The sequence below is a fragment of the Mycosarcoma maydis genome, chromosome 5 (genome assembly GCF_000328475.2).
Source record: "Mycosarcoma maydis chromosome 5, whole genome shotgun sequence".
Taxonomy (NCBI): domain Eukaryota; kingdom Fungi; phylum Basidiomycota; class Ustilaginomycetes; order Ustilaginales; genus Mycosarcoma; species Mycosarcoma maydis.
This window is the reverse complement of record NC_026482.1, coordinates 768,575-790,689: the sequence shown is the minus strand read 5'-3', so window position 1 is coordinate 790,689 and position 22,115 is coordinate 768,575. Positions and strand designations below refer to the sequence as shown.

At 52.0% G+C, this 22,115-nt stretch overlaps 10 protein-coding genes across 10 annotated transcripts; 4 read left to right on the top strand and 6 right to left on the bottom strand.

Moving 5' to 3' along the window:
• Nucleotides 1–137: 137 nt before the first annotated feature.
• UMAG_02301 (uncharacterized protein) lies at nt 138–2,081 on the top strand (the record flags this gene model as incomplete). The annotated part of the gene is made up of 1 exon (XM_011390325.1): nt 138–2,081. One exon carries the CDS (start codon nt 138–140, stop codon nt 2,079–2,081), a length of 1,944 nt encoding a protein of 647 aa, XP_011388627.1.
• A 1,517-nt stretch (nt 2,082–3,598) lies between these two features.
• Nucleotides 3,599–5,209, bottom strand: UMAG_02300 (putative alpha-amylase; the record flags this gene model as incomplete). The annotated part of the gene is made up of 1 exon (XM_011390324.1): nt 3,599–5,209. One exon carries the CDS (start codon nt 5,207–5,209, stop codon nt 3,599–3,601), a length of 1,611 nt encoding a protein of 536 aa, XP_011388626.1.
• Nucleotides 5,210–6,268: 1,059 nt separating this feature from the next.
• UMAG_02299 (uncharacterized protein) lies at nt 6,269–7,819 on the top strand (the record flags this gene model as incomplete). The annotated part of the gene is made up of 1 exon (XM_011390323.1): nt 6,269–7,819. One exon carries the CDS (start codon nt 6,269–6,271, stop codon nt 7,817–7,819), a length of 1,551 nt encoding a protein of 516 aa, XP_011388625.1.
• Nucleotides 7,820–7,992: 173 nt separating this feature from the next.
• On the bottom strand, nt 7,993–8,886 carry UMAG_02298 (uncharacterized protein; the record flags this gene model as incomplete). The annotated part of the gene is made up of 1 exon (XM_011390322.1): nt 7,993–8,886. One exon carries the CDS (start codon nt 8,884–8,886, stop codon nt 7,993–7,995), a length of 894 nt encoding a protein of 297 aa, XP_011388624.1.
• A 1,409-nt stretch (nt 8,887–10,295) lies between these two features.
• Nucleotides 10,296–11,180, bottom strand: UMAG_02297 (uncharacterized protein; the record flags this gene model as incomplete). Its single annotated transcript, XM_011390321.1, has 1 exon — nt 10,296–11,180. One exon carries the CDS (start codon nt 11,178–11,180, stop codon nt 10,296–10,298), a length of 885 nt encoding a protein of 294 aa, XP_011388623.1.
• Nucleotides 11,181–11,853: 673 nt separating this feature from the next.
• UMAG_02296 (uncharacterized protein) lies at nt 11,854–12,843 on the top strand (the record flags this gene model as incomplete). The annotated part of the gene is made up of 1 exon (XM_011390320.1): nt 11,854–12,843. The coding sequence occupies one exon, from the start codon at nt 11,854–11,856 to the stop codon at nt 12,841–12,843; it is 990 nt and encodes a 329-aa protein (XP_011388622.1).
• Nucleotides 12,844–12,957: 114 nt separating this feature from the next.
• Nucleotides 12,958–13,953, bottom strand: UMAG_02295 (uncharacterized protein; the record flags this gene model as incomplete). The annotated part of the gene is made up of 1 exon (XM_011390319.1): nt 12,958–13,953. One exon carries the CDS (start codon nt 13,951–13,953, stop codon nt 12,958–12,960), a length of 996 nt encoding a protein of 331 aa, XP_011388621.1.
• Nucleotides 13,954–14,518: 565 nt separating this feature from the next.
• Nucleotides 14,519–15,370, bottom strand: UMAG_02294 (uncharacterized protein; the record flags this gene model as incomplete). Its single annotated transcript, XM_011390318.1, has 1 exon — nt 14,519–15,370. One exon carries the CDS (start codon nt 15,368–15,370, stop codon nt 14,519–14,521), a length of 852 nt encoding a protein of 283 aa, XP_011388620.1.
• Nucleotides 15,371–15,813: 443 nt separating this feature from the next.
• UMAG_02293 (uncharacterized protein) lies at nt 15,814–17,694 on the bottom strand (the record flags this gene model as incomplete). Its single annotated transcript, XM_011390317.1, has 1 exon — nt 15,814–17,694. The coding sequence occupies one exon, from the start codon at nt 17,692–17,694 to the stop codon at nt 15,814–15,816; it is 1,881 nt and encodes a 626-aa protein (XP_011388619.1).
• Nucleotides 17,695–18,352: 658 nt separating this feature from the next.
• Nucleotides 18,353–22,087, top strand: UMAG_02292 (uncharacterized protein; the record flags this gene model as incomplete). The annotated part of the gene is made up of 1 exon (XM_011390316.1): nt 18,353–22,087. The coding sequence occupies one exon, from the start codon at nt 18,353–18,355 to the stop codon at nt 22,085–22,087; it is 3,735 nt and encodes a 1,244-aa protein (XP_011388618.1).
• Nucleotides 22,088–22,115: the final 28 nt, after the last annotated feature.

Genomic DNA, 22,115 nt, shown 5'->3' with positions numbered 1-22,115 from the left:
AATCGTACTTTACCTCATCAGCAACGCTCTGTCATCTCATTATCCAAGCTTCGACGACCCAGACACATACATTCGTACGACCAACAGCTCTCTTTCCGACTTGAACGCAGACCCTCTAATACTTTCGCATCAACATCATGGACGCGCCTAGTACAAACTCTCTCGGCCTTCTGGGCAGCCTCTCGCCCGAGACGCAACCTCATGACTCTGTTGCCATGTCTCAATCTCATTCGATGCCCGCATTTGGCCTGCCGATGTCTGGTATGCCGCAGCCCTTCTACGGGGCGAGGCGTGGCTCGGTCAGCTCTGCTACTTCCTCATCGTGCCTCAGTCTAGAGCAGGCTGGCGACCACTCAAGCGCAAATGGCTCTTACTCGCCTCGCTCCTTTACGCCCCTCGAGTCTCCGATGAACCTGCCCGGAACGCTGACGTCGCTGTCCGGTCTTGCGCTCGGTACTCCCGACACTTCTGGTCATCCTGACCTGCCATTGTACCCTGACCACCCTCAAAATGCATTCCAGCCCGAGCAACACAATGCTCTACTAGCACTCTCGCACGGTCAAGACGAGCTGAGTCTTGAGATGCCACCTCCTTCGCAGTTCAAGCGTCGAGCTGCTCAGTCGTTCGACGTCTCGATGCTTTCCAGCCATCATACCGATTCGCATATGGGTCATCCTCAGAGGATCAACGAGTCGGACGGCTCTGAAGAGACTACTCCAATGCCCACGTCGACCGGCACCTTTTCGGGACAGCCTATGATCAACCTCAGCGAAGGGTTCCGCGCTGCTCAGCTGCCTTTCACGCCTCACTCAGTCATGAGCCGTGCTTCTCTCGGCGCCGGTCCGTGTTCCTTCACTCCTGGTCACTCGTACTCTCCTGGCTCGACACCCGACCACTCGATCCGAGGTGACTTTTCCAGTCCAAGCTCGCCTTTCTATCCTCCTTCGGCCATCGCCCTTCGAAGGCTTATTAGCACTGACAGCGGTCACACTGACCCGTACGCGCCTCATGAGATGGGCACCGAGGGCAAGGACCACCCACCCTTGCTCAGCCTCTCCGGTCTCAACAGCGTATCCAAGCATGAGCCCAGCTTCCAAGCTAACCTCGCCTTCCGCGATCACTTCCAAAGCCCTACTAGCTTCCCATCTCACCGAACCAGCCTGCCCGACATGTCGCCTGCTGGCATGTCGTCGTCGGCCATGGCAAGGGTAGCCTCGGCGCCGTCGTCGAGTGGAGTGCCACCGCTCTCGCGCTCTTCGACATCGTCAGAGGCCTCGTCGTCGCTTGCCTCATTTCCCTCTACACCTTCGTCTTCGATTGGCTCGTTAGCCGAGGGTCGAAGGACGAGCTACTTGCATCCCTCGACGCCTACCCACGACTTGTTCTCACCGGGCTTCGACCCTTACTACAGCGCCCCGCAGATGTCAGGTCATCGCAGCAACAGTATGTTCTCGATGAGTTCGCCTGTCAACGATGGTCCGTTCACATCAATGCTCGATGGTCGTAGCCGCAGCATCTCGGGTTCGGTTACACGCACCACGGCCCGAGGCCGCGCTCGCAACGCTGGTCCACCTCCTCTCATTGTCAGCTCGGCTGATAAACACCACGTCTGCCACTGCGGTAAGCGCTTCAAGAGGATGGAGCATCTCAAGCGTCACAATCGCACCCATACCCAAGAACGTCCGCACAAGTGCCCGGTCGAGACGTGCGGCAAACACTTTGGTCGATCCGACAATCTTGCTCAGCATCTCAAGACGCACTTTCGACCAGCTGGCCTAGTTGGCCGTTCGTCCGAGCTTCTCTCGCTCACAGCGGGCTCGGACAAGTACAAGACCAGCGAGCCACGACATGATCCCTACGCGGCAGCTGCTGCCGCTGCGGCCGCTGCTGCTCAGGCGGCTGTGTCGATCGGCGCCAAACGAGGTTCCATCAGCCAGTCTTGCCTGGGTGGACCCATTGCTTTGAGCAAGCCGATGCACGCTCGTCAGGTGCTTCAGCCTGCTGGGGGTCTCAGTGCCAACTCGTCACCCGACATGCAAGAGTCCAACGGCGGCATGCAGCTTCCAGCCCACTTTGCTTGATATCGTTCGTCTCTATGTACGCATAAGCACTCGTCCCTTCTCTGTCGCAGACTCCGTCTTTAGCTAGTTGTTTTTGATAAGTATCGATAGTTTGTTTAGTCATGGAAGTACTCTAGTTGCAAAGAATCGGATGTCGTTAGCCTTGTTTAAAATGCGTGTCCAACTTGTGCCAAGATCTGGGTGACCACGCGATAGATACGCGATAGATGAGCGGAGGCTCAAAGATCGTTGCCAAGATATGGTGAAACCGCAGAGCCGAGCTCGGAATTTTTGAAGCCAGAGTGTGAGAAGACGTTGTGAATCTGACAGAATTGGATCGCATGCAAGGCGAACGTCGAATTCGTGATTGACTTACAGTAGTGCCTCGCTCGTGCAGCTTTGGATCTTACTTCAATTCAAACTCACTTCAACTGAAACTCACTTCAACTGAAAGAGTGTGAGAGGATGCCGATGGTGCGGGTCAGAGGTTCAAAGACCACTTCCGACGGTATTCGGGAAGTTTGCTCGCTATTGTCTTGTCCCAAACCCACGTTCTCAACAAAGTGCTCGCGTTGTGAAATCGGCCTAAGCCGATGTCGAGACAGCATCCAAGCGCATCGGCCGCATCTGGGATTACAACCACGAATGCTGCAAGCAATATAGTTTCGATCGCATCTCATGACGAATCGTGAATGCATCTGTCCAAGCTCCTGACTGCTTCCCACGCTTTGAACAGAACAGCATGCGTGGTTCCTGATGTATTCATGTTGTGTCAGATCGAGTGCTAGATAGAGCTTCCATGCGGTTGTAGTAGCAACACTCGTCATTGTTTCTCAACGTGCATGAACAGCAACAATTGCCTTCCCCAACCATTCGAATGCGTTCTGCCTTGCCGAGATCGATGAAACTTAGATTGCTCACGCTTCCATACAATCTTAGTATGAACTTAAGACTAGGCGATTCAAACTCCGAGATGCTCAGCGCCGAACTATGCGGTTTGTGCCTGCGGTACTGTGTACGCGCTAATGCAGTTTTAATAGTGTTTCTATTATAAGTTGACTACCAACGTTCACGGTCGTTTGTGGGGTGTAGAGATCCGAGCAAGATCGCTCTCCAAACATTCGTGATTCTTGATTCGTAATTCTATTCGGGGCGCATCCATGGCCCACGGCCCTTTTTCGCTTCTATTCACGATTCGATCGGCAAAGCCGATAGGTCGGTTCCTTGATTTCCCTCTTCGTGCTTTTTCACGATATATGATCACTTTTTAAACTATCCCTCATTACTCACGACTGAAGCACCACGCACTTTGGACAGTTAACGTCAGTCAATCGATCGGCTCAGATTTATCGGGAACAGAATTCACCATCATTGTTGGTCACCAGCCATGATCCTGAAGGAGAGTCTCGTACCAGACCAAGACGCACACTTGAGATCGCAAATCACGAATGATTCTCGAGAACCATTTCTAGCATTTCACTTCTAGTCTGCGGTCAAAATATCTGTCCGGGTCCATCACGAAAGTCTTGGGCACAAGCTTAGAAGAACTCTCGATGCTTGGAGTCCTCCGGAACCCAGATGGAGGCTGAGCGTGGATGGCAGTGCACCTCGACCCAGCCATCCTCGTTGACTTTGGCTTGGCCCTGGAACCATCCGATGACATCGACAAAGTTCTGGCCAGCGTAGCGCTTACCAACCTCGACCCATTTGGTACCTTGTGCAGAGCCGTTGCAGATGATGGTGACCGAAGCATCGTAACCCGAGCCGTCGTCAGCCTTGGTGCCAGTCCTGACCCAAGCAACGCAGTTGGGATGATCCCAGACATCCTTCTGCTCACCGTAAGCATAGTACTTGCGCGCCTTGACGAATTTCTCGAGATCCGCCATCGGGTCCGCCTTTCCTTCTCCATTGTCGATGCCAGTAGGGTTGCAGCCATCGAGGTCTCCGAGGAAGACGCAAGGATAGCCATCGATGCGCATCAGAATAAGAGAGTACGCCAGCGGCTTGAACTGCGCAGGCACAGTCGACTCTAGTGCCTGGCCCTGTTGCGTATCGTGGTTGTCTACCAAGGTGACCGCATCAATAGGTCGAGCTTGAACGACAGTGTCGTCAAAAATCTTGCGCAGATCGTAAGATTCAGCACCGTCACCAGCCTCTTTGAAGTTGTAGTGCAGAGGCGCGTCGAAGAGCGAAAATTGCTCGTCTCCAAACTTGCCCAGGTACTCGAGACAAGAGCCTAGACTGTCTTTCCAGAACTCTCCGACGCTGAACGCGATGGGTCCCTCTGACTCGTCCGCAGGCTCAAGCCCTCTTTCCTCCCGTAGCTTGCGTGCCTCTTCGCGGATGTGTTTGACAAAGTCGTGAATGAACTCTCGAGAGATATGCTTCACGGCATCAAATCGGAAACCAGCGACAGGGAAGTTGCGCATTATCCAAGCACCCCAGTTTAGCAGATCTCGCTTGGCATCTGGATGCGAATGGTCGATATCTGCGCCCATCAGAAAGCTGTAGTTACCATTCTCTTTGTCGACGTCAGTAGCCCAGCTCTTGCCATCGCCTTCGATACGGAAGATCGCCTTGGTGTCTGATTTTTGATCCCAGTCAACTCCGGCAAAGTGTTCGAAGCCCCACTTGAAGTCAGAGTACTTGTCCTTTCGGCCGGGAAAGGTGAACTTAGTCCAGCCCTGGATGTCGTAGGGATCGGAGCAGAACTTTGTACGGTCGTTTGAATCAACCATGCGAGCCTTAAAGGTTTGCAGCTCGTCGGCGCCCATTCGGTGGTTAAGCACGGCGTCGACGTAGATCGAAATTCCATTTTTGCGAAGCTCCTGCATAGCCTTCTCGAGCTGTTCTCGAGTACCGTACTTGGTCCTGTTGGGAGGCTTCACACCAGCCTTCTCGTCTCGAGGATGCGCAAACTCGCCCAAATCCCAGGTGTCGTAAATATCGTAACCTGTGCTTGAAGCAGAAGCGCCCTTGGTGGGAGGCGGGATCCATACGGCGGTGATGCCCATATCGGCAAAGCGTTTGGCATTGTCACCGAGCCACTGCCAGTGCTTGCCCTCGCCTTGCGTGTACCACTCGAAAGCCTGCATCATGGTGTAGTTGTGCTCATGCTTGTCGGCATGCTTGTTGGCGGAGGAAGCCATCTTGAAATGAAATGCGACGGTGGTTTGATTCGTCGGTGGCGTTGCAAAGCAAGAGATGAAGCCTGTGAAGAGAGCTGGACAAGACGTACTCGAAGGTCCAGGCGGAAGGATAGTGCTTTATAAGAAGCAAGATAGAGGTGATTGCATGTTGAGCGGTCACAGACCCCGAACAGACACGAACAATCTTCCCACGCTGCGCGAGCTGTCGGGAAGGCCCTCGCTATAGCGAGGATGAAGTATTGCGCTGAGCGTGGCTTTCCGAAACATCGCGATGTACAATTACCACCACCTGCCTTATCGAAGGCATATTTGTTCGTGATTTTCGACTCCCTCACAATCCAGACAACGCCTCAGAGACAGTGAGAGCCACGATTTGATTCTCGAAGTTCAGGGTCCGCTCGTCAACGCAACAACGCCGTGCACGATCAACGATTTTTGGCTGTGCGGTGACGGGTTCGTGCAGCTTTGTTGATGGATAAACTATATAGTTAAGTTATTTCACTTTTCTCGCCCGCGGCGTGTGCTTCTCGGTCACGAGTCGTGAGTGTTGAAGCTCGATATTGAGGGATCAACGCTGGGATTTTCCTTCATTTTTATCGCCCCCTTTTTTCATATGTGTTCTTCATTTTCTTCTTCTCCAGCCGCGAATTCTGGCACAGAATCCCACGCACCACGACTCCGAGACTAAGAACACCGGATCTCGCGTCTTGGACAGTATCAAAAACAAGTTCGAGGTCAAGAAAAGCTTGATACGCTTCAGCTGATGAACGGTTGACCAATATGCTTGAGATAGAAGTTTATGTCCGGCAACCTACTCGAGGTTTGGCTGTAATATGAACTACACCGTCGCGATGAAGCCAGCTGCAAAGGTCGAGACGACGTCGGGACCCACCGCAAGGATTTGCGATGAAGGCTTTGTCTCCCTCGCTTACATCAAGATCTCGAAGCAAACACTTGAAAGCTTATAAGAGGTGCCTGATGAGCAATTTCGGCGAATTAGGTGTCTTGAGGCCCATCACAACCCTCTGTCTTTGTGTCTCTCTCCACGTTATCGTCACCATGCGTCAACTTTTCGTCGCCGTGCTCGGCGCGCTTGGCTTGCTCATTTTCTTGGAGACGGCTTGCGCCGTATTTCCGGCTCGCTTGGATGCCTTCGGCTGGTCGTCGGATGCAATAGAGACGCTCAGGTCGGGGCGTCATCTCGAAAATGGCCCGCGTTATGACGAGCGACAGGCGGACGAATTCCTTGCCAACGCATTGGTCCATCTTACCCGGCAGGCTAAAGAGAGAGCGGCCAGTTCGGCGTTCCAGACAGGTGCAATTTTCGAATCTCTTAACACCATTCGATTTCTGCCGGTGCATAGGCTGGTGACAAATGGTATCGAGCAGATGCTTGGCCGCGGAAGCACCGCTTCACCGTGGTTTTCGATGCCGCTGCTTATCGCCGATCCGCAAAGGCCGAATGAGCTTGTCCACGCCCATATCCGGCTCTCATCAGGTAGAATCGTGCGTTCTCTTGATCTGATAAGGTTTGACAAGTTCAAGACTCACACCTCAAACGGCTTCTGGCTCCCAACCGCCATCGTTCGTCCTTACTTCAATCCCATTAATACCGCACTTCTCCGCTTCCGAGTGGTCTACCAGTTTCCAACTTCGCCCGCATTGTATGCAAAAGCTTACCGAAATGATCCGTCTCAGGCATCTGCTGCACTTCGACAGATTTTGGGGCAGAAAGAGCCCATTTGGCTGGCTAAAATCAATTCACCTGAACGGCAATTCATGTCGTCACTGTGGCATCGCGCTCTTCGATTGCCTGGAAGGTTGATTGATTCCAGCTTTTTCACCCCTGCAGAGAGGCAAGCTTGGACGGAAAAGGAATTGTCAGCCGTTTTGCCAGCCTCTCGAAGCGAACAGGCTCCGTTGTCCGAGCCACGTGTTGAACCCAATCATGCAAGCTCTGCAAATGTGGTCGAGCAAGCTAACGCTCCCCCCGAGGTTTCCAGAAACTCAAAGGAGCAGCCAGTAACTGTCCACCATTCCAGAGGGGACCAACAATCAGGACTCCAGGAGATGCTGCACAGTTTATGGTCTCCCGAGGGTTCGAGTGCTTCTTCCGTACACCCTAACGCTCATCTGAAGCTGATACCCGATGAAAGCGAAAGGCGTCCTTTGCAGCGTCAGAAAGGGTCTCCTACGGCTCTGTACGAAAGTACGCAACTGCCGTCGACACGTCCATCGTCGAAAGACCCTCACTTCGGCATTCGCAAAGGTCTCCTGAAGTCTCTGAACGAGGGGTTGCAACTTTCGTCGGAAAGCCCCCGGCACACTCAGAGTATAGGCGGCACATCGTCAAGCGCAGCTTATCCTCCAGCCGCTCCAGAGCCACAAACGTATGAATATGACTTTTTCAACTCGCAAAACGGATTCGTTCCGGAAGCGCCAATCCGTCCTCGACCGCGCTACCCAAGGCCAGCCCAAGAAGCGGAGCAGCCTCAGCAGATTCACACGGATCACGATCTCTCGTATCTCCGCTCGCTAGAGATGGAAAGGGGTCTAAATTTAGATTTGTCGCTTGCTTCGCCGCAATCCGGTGGGAGGAGGATCCCCTAGACTCACAACCTTGCTTACGCGCATCATTATAAACATCATCACACTAAGTATAGACTCACAGACTCGTTTTTTGCGACTTAATGCCACGCAGGCTCTCAGCTAGTGCTATTTGGCTTTACTTTGAGCTGCTGCCAACAAAGCTTATGTTAGAGAGGGTCTTTGGTTTCGTTAGATCACCTTGCAGGTTGGACGTAGAGTCCATTATACAGCGAGTCAGGACCGATGGCGATGGCTTCTCGAGCAGTTTTGAAGCCTTTTAAGTATCCCAGGCTCCTACGTGCTTCACGTCCAGCTGTGATTGCACCGACAAACTGGAAAACAAAGCCTGGCGCTCCGAATGGTGGAGCAATCTTCTTCCAAACGTATATATGTCTGTTTCGAGGTCCTGTCATTGCCATACCTCCGTCGCTCTTGCTGGCTACTGGCTCTTCTTGCACTCTTTTGCTCGGCAGCAGATAGATATCTTCTTGAAAACTGCGCAGCTTAGTATTCGTGGTCCCGAAAGCTTCAGTAATAAGCTCACTGGTCAGCCATGCCCCAGTGTAAGGATGGATCTCTGCTGCCGTATAAGGTCGAATGTTTAAACCAAATTTATCGCCGACTGGTTTCAGAATCGAGATCCGTTCCAGTTTTGAGAGAGGACGTGGCGCAGTGATCTGCGGCGGCTTGTGTAGGGGTGTCGAACTGGCCTCCTTTGCACTTGCAGACATTTGCTCGCTTTGCGAAGTACCTTTTCTCTCACTGGAATGATCAGATACCAAGTTTGATGTGCCTTCGGACGTGGTGCCACTTCGTATGCCTGGTCGAAAAGCCTCCATCTTAGGTCCGTACCAGCGATCCGCAATGATGGGCTGCGAGGTGAAAAATGGAGTACTCTCCGATCCGGGCTGTCCAGATGAAGCACTCTTGGACGGCAGATGGCCGGTCTGCAAGAAATGAAGGATTTCTGAGCCTTCATCTTGATCAGAGAGCCGGTGCACAGCCTCCCAGAAATTGTCGCCCGGCCGACTGTGCACTTGGCCTAGAAACAGCCAGAGCAGACTGACGAGCTGCAAAACACGACGCATTGGGAAGGTGGACAAGTTTGCTTGATCCAATGGTTGGACTATCACTCATAACAGGTTGCTTTTAAGTTCTGCGCGGACCGCGCTGAGCAGGTAGCTCCAACCGCCGTGCGTGCGTTCTTCCTATGTTGAAACGCACTGAAACTTCCTCTCGAAATTTCATTACGTAGAATGAGTGAAAAGAGCAATGCCGGAGAGCCAAAAGCGCCGTTGAGCTCAACATTGCATGATCATATACAACTGTTCGTCATCAGTATTTTCGATACTCGAGATTGCGTGGGTAGGGTACCACGGGAGGATACAGGCGTCACTGAGCCGTCCCTGAAACTATATTTCTGATGCGTGAGAGGTCATACTTATGAAGTCTGGAAGTCAGAGGCCAAGATCTTAGCTGTAACAGTGCCGTTGTCTTGCCCGCTGCAGTATGCGAACAACGTCTACTGTCAGGAGCGACAGGAGCAGATAACACGGACGCGGGTGTCAGAGAATAATATACGGTGAGTCGGACTGCATATGTCCGTTCTTTACCAACGCTCAGGACGAGTCAAGTCGGGCCCAAAGTGTACGATTAGTGATGCAGCTCTGCTGCAAAAAAGCGGTGCTAAGACATGGAAATAGACAGTTGGCTTCGCGGAACATGGACCGTGGACTGTGCAACGCGTTCGAACAGTGATCATAGCCAGGAGAGGTGGCTTGGACATATTGGAATGGTGAAGAACAATCGAGCCATCACACGCTTCAATCATGCCGGTGAATCGACAGAATCGACGAATCATGAATCGGATGCGATGCTCCGATTTGGTGTATAAGCACCGAATGTGCTAGAGGCAGTGAAGAGCAACTTTGGCTAGACATATTACCGGGGTGAACCATGTGGGAAGAGACAGTACAGTCAACAGGCTCGCTAAATTGACATGGGCACAAGATCTTTTGTAAATCTCAAGACTGTCGGAGCTCAACAACACATTCTGCGGAGAGCCAGGGCAAGCAAATGAAGCTCATCATCATCACTAATCGAAGTCGAAATCGAAGCTTATATCGACGTCGAGTTTAAGCCGCCCAATGCACGCAATTAGTTCAACATTTATGATTCACATTCGATTGTGAGCTCTAGTTGTCCTGGGACCACTTAAACTTGTTCTCCGACCTCTACAGCCCATCATGGACAACACCCGATGTGGGGCAACCTGAGGATATGAAATCTTCCTCTATAATCTGTTCACAGCCTCACACGTTGGACGGAACAAGGAGGAAGCTTTACTTGAAGAGCTCTCTTGAGATCAGTATGGCATATGATTGTTTTGCGGAACGACGGTCTGAGCGCGAATCAGCCGACAAAGCGTCAACTTGGAGCAGCATTCAATGCAAAGAAAGTAGTCACAGCTCTCAGTCTCAGCGTTGATCATTGCCAGCTACTGTGAGTCTAATACGGGCGAAATGCTGTCACTTTGGAAGTGCAGCCGAACTAGCGATCTGCTGATCACTTCAACGGACCTAACTTGTCTTGATACGGGTATCAAATATGCTTGTCGAAAAGGAAGCAAACGACTCCTGTCTGGAGTTCGAAATGTGCCAATGAATTGGAAAAGCTCGGAGCCTCTTGGCCCAGCTTCTCGAAAGACGTAGAAGTAGACTCGACTGTGATTGGGTGGAGAATAGCCGCTGAGCAGCCGAAAGGCCCTACCCGTGCTGCTCGCTTGTTGGAGTAGATATTGATTCTCACCAAGCCTGTATGGCCAGACTCCGAACTTGGCATCAAGGTTCGGCAGTGTACCAACGCAATAAGCAAAATCTTTCCAACTGAGTTGTCCCTGATAAGGCCACACACGGACCTCATTGCCTCTAGCGCGAGAGCCTAGCTGAGTGTAGAACTGATCCTTGATTGCCGTCAGTGCCTGCGTACGCTCATTCAGATCGAGCTGGCGAATAAAAATGTTGCCAGGCCCGCCAAGACCGCTGTCAGAGGTGCTAGGATGCTGCCACTGGCCAGTGACTGTCGCCGAAGGGTCATATTGGAGAATTGCAGATCGAGCATCTTCGCTGCTTTGACGGTGCAAGATGTCGGACCAACTGCCATCAATGCTTGTGGATGGCAGACTTCCATGGTTACCTGGATTTACTCGGCTGCCAGAGTCTCCACCAGCACCCGAGACGGTCACTGGGGCCTCAGACACAGGAGCATCAAGTAGTCTCTCTAGCTCGTCCAGTGAGATCGACGTCGTTGCTGCTTGCTGCAGTAAGCACATCAAGGCGGCCAGCACCGCAAAAACTGAGGACAACATGCGGGATAGCTTCATCGCTGACTTTTTCGTTCAGAAGCTGTAGCCTGAAGAAGTTGTAGGGTGGTTTGGAATGATCGCTGCTTGATTCTGTCGCGCGCTCTGGTTGATGGCTTTTTATGTCATATACCGGCTGTTTTTCGGCGTGCTGCGGGGCTGCTACCAAGCTCAACCATTGCCTTCATTTGACACACGAGCACAAAGCTTAGGTCCAGTAGTCAAAAACAGCATGATTGAGCGATTTCGAGAATGAGCAGGATATGCTACTTCATCAAAGGGTCATCAATTGGTCTCATACACGATAGTTAAGGAACCAAGGCTGAAGCTGTCTCAAAGTAATCTCGGGCGGTGCACCGATTAAATTCAGCTTGAAGGTAGCGGAAACACCTGGGAGAAGTCTCGACGAGGAGCGTCGTCAGAGCTTGGCTGAAGTATATACTGGCTGCTGCCCGGGCTTCATCAGAGCTTTCAACTAGTTGGCCTTACATTAGCTCTTGTAACATGTGCCAAATGAAGCCACTGATTTAGCCCTGTGAGCGTTCTAGCGGCAAACTAATGGTCAAAGCAGAGAGTGTGAGCACATATTTAAATAGGCGTAGACATTGGTCAGCGACCAATAGCGTTGCAGATAATCCTCCCGTGTCCAGTACTCATTCGTGATTGACATCAGGCGCTGAACGGGGGACTCATAATGAATCCACTGCGCGCGTTACTGTCTATTCAAAGCGTGCTAGCCATCTTGGCGTGCATGTCGCAGCAAGCAGCAGCGGCGTCGATCGCACTGGACGAGCTAGAGAGACTACTTGATGCTCCTGTGGATGAAGCGCAGTTGACGGTCTCAAGTGATGCTGGTAGACCTGGAACTCAGAGCTTTCCATCAACCAGCATCGAAGGCAGCTGGTCCGACATCCTACATCGGCTAAACAATGAAAGTCCCCGCAGTTCCGTCGCGCAACGTGACCCGACAGTGCCAGCCACCATCTGGCGGCAGCATCAGCAAACCTCGGACGACAGTCCCACCCTGCCGAGAGTCGAACATGATCGCGAAGCAACCAGAAAAGAAGTCGCCTCGGAGGAGAGGAGTCTTTCTCCTGAGTCATTCGTCAACGCCCAACATGCACATTCCTCTACGGCAGCCATCGACCCGACTTTACCAAGCTTTACTGTCCCGATCGATATTCCATATGACATATTGACCAAGGGAGAACGGGAGCAAATCTTGCTCTACCTTCATGCGGCGCTACAGAACAGACCGGGTGGGCCGGTCCGAGGAACCGTGTGGCCTTTGATTTTGGAGGACATGAGCCCTACTGAGTACAAGAGCCTCTATCGTAGCTTGTTTGCTGCTAGGAATAACAGAGGTGAACTGGTCCGATTCCTCTGGATTCGAGACGGTTTTCTGTACCTATTTGGTAGACCAGACAAATCTTCTCTTGGCTTTTCTAGAATGCATGGCACCGATGGAGGCCGATTAAGGAACCTATACTCTGTCTGGCGCCTCGAATACCATGGTCACACAAGGATCTGGAGGTACTTGGGGGGCTTGCATGTCCCTGGACACAGACCACCCGAAACATTCATGCGGAACGGCTTGCTAAAGCTCGCAGACATACCGCAACGGCCGAAAACATTCTTGAGGGATGCCGCTCATGTTGATCCTGGGCAGCCTATGATCACGTAAGCTATTATCTGTGCTTAGCTGCATAGCGGAACTGACTATCAATTCGCAGTTCCTAAACACTTTTGGTGCAATCAAGCTATCTCTTAATCAACGTAGACCAAAGATCCAACTCTTTCATGTTTGTGAATGTGGGAGTCGATTTCCCATTGAACTCGTTGTGAAGGTCGAGGAGCTGAGCACAACGTACTGCTTGATCGGAAAAAAGCTCTGGTCCAAGTACGTTCTTTTGAACTGAACAAGCCTATTTCTGTTCGGAACTCTGAAGACGCCCAAATACTGGAACAATTCTGAGCCAGACTGACCCATCTCCTGCCAGGCCTCGAAGTAGATTCGGCTGTAGTCGCCTGTTGTGAACCCGTTTATCCGGCGGAACAGTGCAGTGTTTGGCCATCCTTGACGGAGAAGAAAACGTGTGCCTTCAGAGAGATAGATCCAAGGCGGATAATCAGACAATGCCATCTGGCGAACGAACGTCTCGAGATCTGTAGACGACAAATGCCCCCCATACGGTACGATGAGAGGCTCGAGCGATTTCTTAAGCGCGAGCTTGCTATTGACGTAGTAGTAGATCTCTTTTCTGAGATTTGCTAGGACAGAAGCTCGCTGCTGGGCAGTCAGCTCCGGGACCATGCGAATGTTTAAGGGAATGAGAGGGGGACTGGTGCGTCCTGGCATTCTCTCTTGAGGTGGAGATACTTCTCGTTTATCCTCGCCCGTCCGGCTTATAGGTGAAGCGGAAGAGCTAGCTGCCGGCATGGAGGGGATTAGAGAAGCGGACCGCTGCAGATGAACGTGAGGTTCAGGGTCAACCTCTTGATCGGGGCGACTGTAGTGACTGATACCGTCTCTTAGAGCGCTTGCGATGTCTCCGTCATCACTAACAAGACTGTCCTTAGGCCAATAATGGCTACTTGCAACGAGACCGGTTGAAACCGGCAAAAGTGGGTCATGATGTGAGGCTTGCTGTGTATCGGGTAGAGATGCTGTGAGCTGATTGCCGGAGCGTAGGAGTTCTTCCCAGTCACCAAGCGGCAAGCCTGCTCCGTACAGGACCTGTGATGCTTGCAGAAAACAGAAGAATGTGCAGAAGCTTCGGGTAAAGGAGAGCATCATTGTAGCGAGCACCGTGTTCCCAAAACGAGTATCAGGAAGCTTAAGTTCGAAAGCACGATGACACCAATCACGAATGACAGTCAACAGCGCTAGAGTCCAAGAGATACATAAGATTTATAGCGATGCGACCGAAGTCATTGAGTACTAGCACGATCAGATGAAGGAAGACGGGCGGCTATCGTTTTGGTAAGCCTTTGTTGTCTCAATCAGATGACACGGTCGACATCATTACACAACGGTAGGCAAGAGAGACAAATGAAATCACGAATATTGGTCACGTTTGGCCTGTAAGCAACAGCCAAAACAACTAGATGAAGTGCAGATGAAGTGATCGCTCATTTTGTCTCAGATTGCTGCAAAACCGACGTCGACAGCGTCGGGCAGTGACGAGGACAAGGCGAGCATGATGGCGATCACAGCGAGGCTGACAGACTATACGAACACAGCCTGGCGCGCTTGCACAAACGAGCATCGCTTAGCACGAGACTTCTGAGCCACTGCATACATTTCAGAATGTCTAGACTTGACGAGAGAAAACGAGTCAGTGGGCCGCAGGCATGTTCTAGACTTTTTGCATTGGCGCCTGGCTTGGATCGAGATGGGCTCCATCATTGAAGAACACCAGCGGGCTCGCGTGTGGTGGACTCATTTCTTGCATGTACGTGTCAATGAATCTCTGGGCAGGTTGACGTGATGGCATTTCCAGCAATCCTAGCAGGCGCCAGACTTTTGCCTCTCCGTACATTTCCTGCCTCCAGACGGCCCAAACGATTTCGTGTTTGGCAAAAAATCCACCAAACAGCCTTACGAGCGCTTCGTTCCTCCTGATCGGCTTGTAGAGCATGTATGTTACCTCATTAGGAGTCCATAGTAAGCGCTTTCTGAAAGGATGGTTCAGATAGAACTCGTAGTATATCTTATATGTTTCTGACGATAAGACGTGCGTCTGCAACGGCAAGACTCGTCGCGGTTTCATCAAGACGTTGTCCTTTGCAGTTCGAAATAGGAGGGAGAGGCCTTTCAGCTCCTGGATGCGTTGAGAAATCTGCAGCACTGGTAGATCAAGTGGAACTTGAACTGGAACTCGTGTCACGGTTGCCAACGGAGTCGTCACCTGAGATGATGCTTGAGCCGGTAACGGTGTAACCAAGGCTGAAGTACCGAGATCGTTGCTTTCACTTGCTCGCACCGGAAAGAGACCATGTTGCGGTGCTGTGCTAAGGCCGACATAGCCGCCTTGGGGAGCAGCCTGCGAAGAGCTTGGATTTTCATGCTTTGCGGTGACTTCTGCAATGACAGACCAGTCCTCTTCCAGCAGTCGTCTGATATCTCCGATAGGGAGTCTCGAGCTATAGACCTCGAGCGAGATAGCGAGACAGAGCAGCAGCAGCGTGGGCATTCTCATCGCGGCCATGGTGATCGTATGATTGAAGGATGAAGCCGTATCGCGTAGGCCAAAGACTTCTATCTGAACATTATACACCTGGATAGTGACGATCAGAGGCAAGCTTTCAGAATCACGACTTCGAGGCTTTTTCTGCGTCCACCCTGCCTCCCTCAAGCTCAATTGGCTCATGCGAACTCAGAAGGGGCTACTACAGGCTGAGAGCTGTTTGAAAATGCTCAGAGACCACATTTCGCTGCTGTATGTGCAGATTGAAGAAAGTCAAGTACAAAGTTTCAAGAGAAGTCATATGTGGAAGGTTTTCGAACAAAGTTTGTACTTCATGACGCTTCTGGTCACAAGCACGAAGCAATCTTCAACAGTGCGGTCCTCGCCGGTGATACAATACTTCACAAGGTAAAAGTAGTTGGAACCGTCAAGCCGATTCTGACTTTCTTGCTGTATAAAAATGTTCATAAGTGCCATTTCGGAAGTTGCCATTTGGGAAGTCCAGGATCCAAGTGCTCCTGAAGGATGTCCAAAACGGTCTTTTGAGAGGGCTTGTGCGCTTTATGAGCTGCTCCTAGGCCGAGATGCTGACCTTCGACCATCATCAGTCCAACGCTCGTTCTCTGGCGAAGATCAGCAACAGCCTGTCCTGATGCATCGATGGACTTAGAATGCTTGAATGGATCGACGCGAGGATAGGCGGTCGTAGAGCGATCGTCCGCTGCCGCAGAGTCGTGCTGATCGATTTGCAAAAGTTGTTGCGGCGCTGTATGTTCTTGACTAACACCACCTGTATAGCTGGACCCTTCGTGCTTTGCTCCAAAAGTGTGACCTGGCTCAGGGTCAGGACGGATTGAATGACCCCTTTCCTCAAAAGGAAGAATAATGGGTGTTCTGGGCGTCTTGGGAGTCTCAATTGATGAGAGCACATGATCGTCCGACTCTGGGATAGTCAGCTTCTTTCTAACGGGCTCTTCTTGCGGCTGAGGATCATGCCGAACTGATTCAGGAGCAGTTGTTATTATGCCATTAGGCTTTTCGATAGATAGGAACGTCCTTCGTTGTGAAATGTATGTCAACGGATGTCCATGTGGTCGTGGTCGCTCAAATGGCATGAGTTCCGGGCCGTCTCGAATCCTTTTTCGTGAAGTCAGGACATCAGCAACAAATCGATCCTTTCGTGCTCTGATGTTGGAGAATTGAATCAATCCAACCGTTCTCAAGCGCTCGGGAATTTTGTAGATCGTGCTGAACTGGACCCTGGGCCAAACGACTTCTGGCCGAACAATTGCTATTGGGACGAGGACTGATTCACCGGAAGGGGATTTGGAAGCAACGTATTGGATGCGGTCGAGGTCAGGGGACGCAGCTTCGTTGAAGCTGTACAATCTCAAATGGAACTCATCCCGTATTGGATCATAAGACTCGAAGATCGGGGACTGAAACCATGTCATAGCCTCGACACGACCATCGATTGGACTCTTCATCAAAGCATATAAGTTGAAGAGCTGTTCACCTGTGGCTGTGTCGAATTGGGCCATGTAAGGACGAGCTGCTTTGAGAAGCAAGGCCAACTTCACTTCGTTGCTCGAGTAGGTTTCACGTGGCCGGATTCGATCATATACGACAAGCTCTTGCTCTATCGTGCTCGGTTCATATCCAAGACGCTCCAGGTCAGAGAAGACTGGCCATCTGTAGACTTCACTAAGCTGATTAAGCCAGTAGTTGCCATATCTAATGGTGTAGCGACTCCAGACGGCTTGATAGTCAAGTCGTTCAGTGTCGATGTAGTACGTCGGGGAACCTCTGATGATCATCTTGAGCTGGAGCCAAAAGTGGGGGACAGTTTGTGAGACAACCTGAATTCCATGCATGAAGATGGCGACGTCTGGGTTGTCTCGCAACATGGGATTGCTGGGTAAGATGTCGGCCACCCTGAGGAAGAGCGCCGGAGTGTTTGATTTTCCATCGAAAAAGTTTACATAGGCGGGATGCCCTGGAAGCTCGTAGGGGCGGGAAACACGACCGCTTGTCTTGAGTATGTTTGATCCCATGGTGTCTATTGTTCTCCAGATGCCTGCATAGTAGCGCCGCATGTCCAATTCCGTGGTGGCACGTGTAGACAGAAGAAAATAGTGCTGATTCGTCATCTGAAGTCCAGTGACGCGATCTTGAAACCTGTATAGAGAAGCAAATGTTTGATTCGGATCCTCATCGTGCAGGCTGGTAGAAGCGAGAGTGAGTTGATCGTCCTTGGCCTTGTGTGCCAGTGAGGTAGCAAGACAGAGGAAGAGGATGCAATTGACGAAGGAGAACTTTGCCCATCGTCTCTTTAGGTCGAACATTTCCGTCAAAGTGGCATGAATGGAGAAGTGATCTATCGGCAGAAGTTCAGAATGACAGTGATGAGGACCAAGGAGATACTTTTACATGGACATTATAAAGGTTTATGACAAAACTTCTTATGGTACCACCAGGCGTTTGGTGAGGGGCAACCCGAGTGAGTACTTTGCAAACCCACATATAGATACAGGATATGTGACAACAAAGTCCCACAGTAGTTCTTTCGTGCGACCTCAGCTGGTAGATTACAGTGTGTCTCATTGCCGCACCGATCAGGAGGAGCAGAGCAACGTTGTTCAATATGGCTTGAGTCAAGTCGTGAGTCGGCACGAGTCACGAGTTATGCTTTTGCCACACGCCATAGTTGACGTCCCATAAATCACGAATCACGAAATGGTAAATCGTGAATCCTGAATGTACAAATCAAATAAAGTTGGTTGTTTAAAAATAAAGAACAAACGCTATTAACGCAAAATACACGATGCGTGATTCGGGATTCGGGATTGATGTTTGCTTTGCCGTGGAAGATTCACGATTTGCGCGTGATGCGACATGGCCGAAGTTGCTTCGTGTCCTTCACCATCTTCACCATCCCTCCCGTCAAGAATTGCGCTTGCGGGGCTGTCATTACCCGCACCTCATAGCCCAGTCTGAGCCGCCATGGAGGTCGATCCTATGGAGAACGCGGCTGATTCGGCTTCGCCCTCCAACCCCCAGCTGACCACCTTGCAGCCAGCTGCGCACCGCGACCGCTTCTTGCATCTTCAGACCTCGGCCAGATACGCCGGAGCAGTCGATCCAAGTGCTCGTTTCAAAACTATACTGGCGCTTGTAGATGCATATAGAAATGCAGCAGAATTCACTTCGCTGCTGCAGCATGACTGGGACATCTTCCTTGCGCTCGAGACTCGTTTAGCCGCCGAGACAAGCCCTCTATCACCAGACACGCTGCAAACACTCTTTGAGTTGCACAAAAACGCTGTATCCCACTTGCCAACAAACTGCCTGATCAAGCGGTACATCAGTATACTGCTCACATACTTCTCACAACTCTACCATGTCGACAACGCCCTCGTCGTGCTTCAATCTTCTAAAGATACATCTACCACATCCGATCCTGCGCTCAAGTGGACAAGCCTAGATTCATGTCCGACCATCAATTTGCCGCATTCAACTTACATTCCCTCGTCACTTCCGCCACTTGCACGAGATGTAGCCGAGACTGCTGTCTGGGAAGCCGTGTGCGGTGTCGAAGCTATTCGCTGGCGTATTCGTGAGGCGTATACACGCTGCGCCTATCAGTTGCAAGAGAGTCAGGATGTCTGGAAACTCTATCTGGGCTTCGAAGAGATGCTTCTTGCTTCGACTCACGTCGCAAGAGATCAGCAGCTCGAAACAGTACGACAAGTCTATCTCGCCAGATTGAGGGTTCCCCATACCGCGATCGACGACACTTTCCAGGCCTATTCGAGCTTTGTCACGCAGCACTTGCCACCGCAGCAGTACGAGAGCGAAATGTCGGCTGCAAATGTGCTTGTCGCCGAATCAAAGGCTATCCTTCGTCAGAGGGAACAGCACGAGGATGCACTGGCCATGCTTTTTCGACCGGGTCAACTCCATGGCACAGGTTCAAGACAGGATCTGGACGGCTTTGCTGCTTGCTGCAAAGCCTATGTACGCTGGCAGAGCGCTCGTGCGGTACGAGCGTTGAGATCCAAGGACAAATCGGCTGCTCAAACGGAATTGAACCTAACATGCGCGCTCTTCGACAGGCTCGTTGCACACTTTGGTCTTCATCCACCGACCACGCATAAGCACGAGCTTGTCTACTATTCGGACGACGTAAGCAGCTCAGAAGGCTATCCTCGCGAGTTCAAGCGGCTCGGCCAAGCAGAGCGTGAGGCACGCATTCAACAAGAACAGCAGCTTTTCTCGGAGAGGCATTCGCTCGCAACCGAGCTCTGGCTTGACTACATTGCGGTTCTGACTTGTTCGCCACGACCAGACGCGTCATTGATCATGGACGTGTGTACACGTGCAGTGCAATGTCTTCCAACAGCCGTCAGCCTACACTGCGTTTTGATGCGCAGTTCAGCACGCTTTCAACGATCGCGTGCGCAGATCGAACAGCTGTTCGAGAAAGTTGCCACTCCAGGCGCGCTTGAACTCAAAGGTCCCGAGCTCACCGACCTCTGCCTTGCTCGTATCGATTGCGAGCGCGAGCTTGCAACGTTCGATCTAGTGGTCAAAGCGGGCGCAGAGATCGATGTAGATCCGGCACAGGATATGGATAAATTCACCGAGATCTACGCGCTTTTGAGCTATTCATTGGGCAAGCTCGCCGAGCTACACGATGACCAGCGCGATCCGAGCCTCAGGTTGGAAAAAGCGATCGTCAACTGGGTGGAGAGAGCAGTGTTTGCCATGGGCGGTCCCGCATCGGAAGGTGGTGCAGGATTGAACGAGCTCGCCGAGTCGGTTTGGCAGACGGCCGTGGTGCAACAGCCTGACAATGCGCTTGTGTATCGGGAGGCGGCGGGATACTGGCTGCGTCGATTCGAGGCCAGAAAGGCGCGTGGATGGTTCAAGGCGGGCATATCAAAGTTGGAACGCAAGCAGTCGCAGGATGCGAGACCTGAGTATCAGGCGCTGTTGCAGGACTGGGTACAGTTCGAGCATCTGCACGGTTCCATCGAGGAGGTAGAGTATGCCGAAGGCAAAAGCAGGGCGGAGCGTCAACGTGCGCTGGAGGCTTGGTACGCGCAGTATGCGCAGTATGGTTATTCAACAGAGCCGCAGACGCAAGCGCAGTCGTATTCTCACATGAACAGAGACTTGAACTCGACGATGCAAGTTGAGTCGCCTTCGAACCACCTCGACCGAAATCAGACCGGCAAAAGAAAGGCTGACGATGATGAGAAAGAGGCCGACACGTCGATCGCTGATGCACCAATGTCTATCCGTGCTGACGCATTGTGCGCACCCATCGATACCAGCTCCGAGCAGCCAAAGAAGACACGCGCGCATGATGCCGAATCTGCCCCATCGCGCGACCGCGAGCACTGTTCTGTGCTAGTCTCGAACCTCGATCCCACCGCGGACGCCTCAGCTGTACGCCACCTGCTTCGTGGTTGCGGCCGAATCGTCGAGCTTTCGGGGCCAAACATTCTCACTTCTCCCACTGGCTCCACCTCCGCCGCAGCACTCGTCGAATTCGCCGATCCCAACGGTGCATCGTCTGCACTTACGCGTCACAACAAGACCATATCTTCCACCCCGGTCTCGATCCACATCGGGTGGAAATGCACGCTGTTCGTAACAAATTTTCCAGAGGACTGGAACGACTCATCGATTCGATCCACTTTCGCAGCCCACGGTCTTGTCTTTACGGTTCGTTGGCCTAGCAAGCGATTCGCTTCAACGCGTCGTTTTTGTTATGTCCAGTATACGACGCCTGATTCAGCCGCTGCAGCTGTAGCAGCACTGGACAAGACAGAGGTCGCACCGGGACGCATGCTCAATGTCGCGCTGTCCGACCCGAGCCGTAGAAAGCAACGAACGGATGCGCAAGAAAACGCCAAGGAACTGTTCGTTTCCGGATTCGCACGCAACATCACCGAGGAAGAGCTCAGGGTCTACTTTGAATCGTATGGTACGGTCAAAGGTGTTCGGTTACTCCGCAACGCAGAGGGCGCGTTGAGAGGTATTGGGTTCGTCGACTTTGAATCACAGTTGGAAGCTCAGCGGGCGATGAGGGAGCTCAATTCTACGAAATGGAGAGGCAAGACGATTTCCGTGACCATAGCCGATACTCGATCTCACGGTGCGTCTTGCTCTGCACAGAGAGAAGATGTGCAAGAAAGACGAGCGAAAAGCGTTCGCGTAACCGGCTTGCCAGTGGATGCACAGGAAGCGTTGATCCAGCAAGCGGTGGAGCGAGAGGTTGGCTTGGGTAGTGTCAAGCAGGTCTTGTGGAGACCAGATGGGGTGAATCAGAAAGCGACGGTGGAGTTTTCCGAGTTCAAGGATGCGGGCAAGGCAGTGTTGATTGGTGGAGCAGGTGGAATCAGATACGGAGATGTGGTGCTGAACGTCAGTGCGGCTGAGGAGGAAGGCGCAGCAGGCGATGGGCCAAAGCCGCAAGTGGCCGTGGGTGAAGTGCAACCGGCGGCGGCGTTGTCGTTCATGCCACGTTCATCGAGAGGTGGACGCGGACGTGGTCGTGGCAGAGCGTTCGCACTGGCGTATGCGTCTCATGCGGCCACGAGTCATGTAGCAGCTGAGGGCGTTTCGAATGCAGGCGAGGATATGGACGTAGAACCGGCTGGCAATGACGAGACGAGCGGTAAGCCGTCTGGTCAGGATCGATTCCGAGCCATGCTGCAACGTCAATGACAAAGGTGTACTGTTGAAAGCTCTGGCG